Source organism: Salmo salar, chromosome 11 (genome assembly GCF_965601325.2).
Source record: "Salmo salar chromosome 11, fSalSal1, whole genome shotgun sequence".
Taxonomy (NCBI): Eukaryota; Metazoa; Chordata; class Actinopteri; order Salmoniformes; family Salmonidae; genus Salmo; species Salmo salar.
Window position 1 is genome coordinate 113,401,539 of NC_138301.1, and position 5,084 is coordinate 113,406,622.

A 5,084-nucleotide genomic window follows, 5' to 3' on the forward strand; every position below is an offset into this window, starting at 1 on the left:
CCACACAAAGCCTCCTTCACAACTCCACAAGAAAGGGAAGTGTTTCTGAAGTCTGGGAGTGGGGGAGTATGGTTACAAACAGTTTTTTCTAGATGCCGTTTTTTGTTTGAACAAAAAGCTTTTTCTTTCAGCCGATCCTGTTACACTAATCCCTCCTCCGTCAAGTCTCTCCTCCCCTTTCACATCTCTCCTCCCCCGTCACATCCCTCCTCCCCGTCACATCCCTCCTCCCCCGTCACATCCCTCCTCCCCCGTCACATCCCTCCTCCCCCGTCACATCCCTCCTCCCCCGTCACATCCCTCCTCCCCCGTCACATCTCTCCTCCCCGTCACATCCCTCCTCCCCCGTCACATCCCTCCTCCCCCGTCACATCCCTCCTCCCCATCACATCCCTCCTCCCCGTCACATCCCTCCTCCGCCTGTCACACTCTGCTCAATGTGTCCCTTCAAACACACACACATGCACACCACACATACACACACTCATAACACGTGCAAAATCTGACACACATTCTGTCTGTCCCTCACATATTGTAATAATTTTTATCAAATTAAACCCAAATGAAGAAATCAAAAGTCTGGCAAAATCAGAAATGTTACGATGCGTAAGATATTCATGAGGGCATAAACTAAGGAACATTGCCTGAATAAAGTACTATCTTATCCAATTCTAAAGCATTTGTTAAACTTCCATCATGTTCCATGACCCATAATGCTTTGCATCATGCCACGCCCTAATTGCCCAGAGAAGAACCTGGGGCGAGTTCAGCAGGATGCAACTTTTTGGATTGTTCAGATAGAAATTGGCTATGTAGAACAAACATGCCTCTCTGACATGTTGAATAAGGAATAACGTCGGCTCTATTCATGGTATTTCTATCTGCAACGTTCGAGAAGGTTTTTCAACTGAACGTGGCCCTGCTGGGCTAGAAGATGATGTCACAGGCATACACATACATACGTGTATGTGTGTGTGTGTGTGTGTGTGTGTATGTATGTATACACACACACACACACACACACACACACACACACACACACACACACACACACACACACACACACACACACACATACATACATATATATATATATATATATATATATACACACACTGCTCAAAAAAATAAAGGGAACACTTAAACAACACAATGTAACTCCAAGTCAATCACACTTCTGTGAAATCAAACTGTCCACTTAGGAAGCAACACTGATTGACAATAAATTTCACATGCTGTTGTGCAAATGGAATAGACAAAAGGTGGAAATTATAGGCAATTAGCAAGACACCCCCAATAAAGGAGTGGTTCTGCAGGTGGTGACCACAGACCACTTCTCAGTTCCTATGCTTCCTGGCTGATTTTTTGGTCACTTTTGAATGCTGGCGGTGCTTTCACTCTAGTGGTAGCATGAGACGGAGTCTACAACCCACACAAGTGGCTCAGGTAGTGCAGCTCATCCAGGATGGCACATCAATGCGAGCTGTGGCAAGAAGGTTTGCTGTGTCTGTCAGCGTAGTGTCCAGAGCATGGAGGTGCTACCAGGAGACAGGCCAGTACAACAGGAGACGTGGAGGAGGCCGTAGGAGGGCAACAACCCAGCAGCAGGACCGCTACCTCCGCCTTTGTGCAAGGAGGAGCAGGAGAAGCACTGCCAGAGCCCTGCAAAATGACCTCCAGCAGGCCACAAATGTGCATGTGTCTGCTCAAACGGTCAGAAACAGACTCCATGAGGGTGGTATGAGGGCCCGACGTCCACAGGTGGGGGTTGTGCTTACAGCCCAACACCGTGCAGGACGTTTGGCATTTGCCAGAGAACACCAAAATTGGCAAATTCGCCACTGGCGCCCTGTGCTTTTCACAGATGAAGCAGGTTCACACTGAGCACATGTGACAGACGTGACAGAGTCTGGAGACGCCGTGGAGAACGTTCTGCTGCCTGCAACATCCTCCAGCATGACCGGTTTGGCGGTGGGTCAGTCATGGTGTGGGGTGGCATTCTTTGGGGGGCCGCACAGCCCTCCATGTGCTCGCCAGAGGTAGACTGACTGCCATTAGGTACCGAGATGAGATCCTCAGACCCCTTGTGAGACCATATGCTGGTGCGGTTGGCCCTAGGTTCCTCCTAATGCAAGACAATGCTAGACCTCATGTGGCTGGAGTGTGTCAGCAGTTCCTGCAAGAAGAAGGCATTGATACTATGGACTGGCCCGCCCGTTCCCCAGACCTGAATCCAATTGAGCACATCTGGGACATCATGTCTCGCTCCATCCACCAACGCCACGTTGCACCACAGACTGTCCAGGAGTTGTCGGATGCTTTAGTCCAAGTCTGGAAGGAGATCCCTCAGGACACCATCCGCCACCTCATCAGGAGCATGCCCAGGCGTTGTAGGGAGGTCATACAGGCACGTGGAGGCCACACACACTACTGAGCCTCATTTTGACTTGTTTTAAGGACATTACATCAAAGTTGGATCAGCCTGTAGTGTGGTTTTCCACTTTAATTTTGAGTGTGACTCCAAATCCAGACCTCCATGGGTTGATAAATTGGATTTCCATTGATTATTTTTGTGTGATTTTGTTGTCAGCACATTCAACTATGTAAAGAAAAAAGTATTTAAGAAGATTATTTCATTCATTCAGATCTAGGATGTGTTATTTTAGTGTTCCCTTTATTTTTTTGAGCAGTATATATACACATACACATACATGTATACATATACACACACACACACACAGACATATATATCTCCCTCTCTCCCCCAGAGGGAGGTGTGGTATATACACCTGCTCACTGTCACCCAGGTGGATACTCAGGAGAGAGAGAAGACAATACTGACGCCACCATTCACAGAGAGAGCGTTTGAGAGGAGGGAGGGAGGAAGAGAGGAGGGAAAGACTGATAGAGGAGGAGGGAGAAAAAGAGAGAAAATAGAGAGGTAGAGGGAGAGAGGCAAAGAGAGGGAGGGGAAGAGAGTCAGGTGTAGCAGAACAGGTATAGAGACACAGATACACCCAGAGGTAGGCAGGTAGGAACTGTACGCAGGAACAGAGGCCTGTAACAGGTGGGCAAGGCAGCGATCTGGGATCTCTGGTGACCCACTATACATAACAGCAGCTTAGCGGAGGGAAAGAAGAGGCTGAAACTGAAGAAGGGTCAGCTGAAAAAAAAGACACTGCCAACCATTAAAGGACTGAGAAACTGGAGAAAACGGGAAGTGACTAAAGAGTGTTTCAGTTCAGCACTCACAGACCCTGAACAATCCAAAGGGAGTGCCAATAGAGTAGATAGGGACTGTGAGAGACAGAGGCGTGCGAACGTCAGACTTTCTAAGGACTCTGACTGACAACAACCAGCAAGCAGCTAGAGAGACAGTGTGTTCTCTCCTCTGCCCCCTCTAACATGGTCTCTCTGGGGATCCAGATGCTGGGCAGTGCCCTGAGCCTGCTGGGCTGGGTGGGGGTCATCCTGACCTGCACCCTGCCCATGTGGAGGGTCACGGCCTTCATTGGAGCCACCATCATCACGTCTCAGACCATCTGGGAGGGTATCTGGATGAGCTGCGTGGTCGAGAGTACAGGCCAGATGCAGTGCAAACCATACGACTCCCTCCTGGCCCTGTCCTCCGACCTCCAAGCCGCCAGAGCGCTCACCGCCCTCGCCATTGCCACGGGCGCCGTTGGGCTCCTACTGGCCTTCGTCGGGGGGAAGTGCACTCGGTTTCTGGATGAGCAAAGGGGTGGGGTCAAAGAACGGGTTGCCGTGACAGCGGGCGCGGTGTTGATCGCCACGGGGGTGCTGTGCCTGATCCCCACTTCGTGGGCTGCTGGGGCGGTGGTGCAGGGGTTCTACAGCTCCACCACCGATGCCCAGCGGAGGGAGATCGGGGCGTGTCTATACATCGGCTGGGGGGCATCCATCCTTCTCATCCTGGGAGGGGGGCTGTTCATCAGCTCCTCCTGCCCCCTCCCGGCCCACGACGAGGATAAGAGCCCCTCTGTTCGCTACCTGGTGGTTCGCTCGTCCAACAGAGCCGTCTCCAGCCAGGCAGCAGCCTCCCAGCACAGCAGGGGACCGTCCACAGAGTTCCAGGCCAACGGCAAAATGGCCTTTACCAGGTCTCACAGCAGCCAGGCAGCATCTGCCAAGTCTCAGCCCTGGGGAGTGGTGAAAACCAGGCCTCCCTGGGAGGAGGACGGGCTGGGTGTGGTAGAGCAGGACTACAGGCCGGGGTCTTGGGGGAGTAAGGCACCGTCTACAAAGTCTCAGTTGAAAAGACTGGAGTCTCAGGAGAGTTTAGCAGACAAGTCTCAACCCAGTGAGGATGAATCCTTAAACCCAACTAAGACCTATCTCTGAGACCACACACACACACACACACACACACAGCATGGTTTATGGCAAATATGGACATTAACTATGCCTGTGTGTACTTGTTTATTTGTTTTGTGTGTAAAAAGTGATATTAGAATTTTTAATATTTGATGAAGGATATAACTGGCACTGAAAGTTAGGTTTTCTTTTTATTAGTTGGGTTTGTTTGTGACATGTAAAAGCTTTTCCATGTTTTGTTGCTGTAATAATGTATGTAAAGAAAAGTCTACTTCCCTTGATGTGAATGTTTTCAGTTCCTTTAACAATGACCAGACATTATATACAGTAAGACTATTGATTAGTGTTTATATGAAGCTTCTTGGTTCTGCAGTTTGTTTCATAGCTTCATTTTGACCCATTTAAAATTACATTTCCTCTGTATGTAGCTCTTTCACGTGCAAAACTCAGAATCAGTTCAATATGAATTAGTATGTGACCAGCTACGCTATGGAAAGCCCCAGCCAGGACAAACCAGTTTGACAGAGAGTGAGTTGAGGCTGAGCTCACACCAATGGTTTGCATTGTGTTGGGTAGCTATAAAATGCTGTGTCCCGAATGGCACCCTATTGCCTATGCAGTGCACTACTTTTGACCAGGGCTCATAGGGAATAGGGTGCAATTTGGGATTTACACCATGATATCCGTGAAGGATTCAAATGTGAGTTTCACCAGATCATGGACATGTGACGTCTGGGTTTTGTTTATTA

General features: G+C 49.4%; 1 protein-coding gene across 1 annotated transcript; it reads left to right on the forward strand.

The window, feature by feature from the left end:
• Positions 1-3,272: 3,272 nt before the first annotated feature.
• On the forward strand, positions 3,273-4,505 carry LOC106563811 (claudin-4). The gene has a single exon (XM_014129676.3). It carries the CDS (start codon positions 3,406-3,408, stop codon positions 4,360-4,362), a length of 957 nt encoding a protein of 318 aa, XP_013985151.2. The 5' UTR covers positions 3,273-3,405; the 3' UTR covers positions 4,363-4,505.
• The last annotated feature ends 579 nt before the right edge of the window (positions 4,506-5,084 follow it).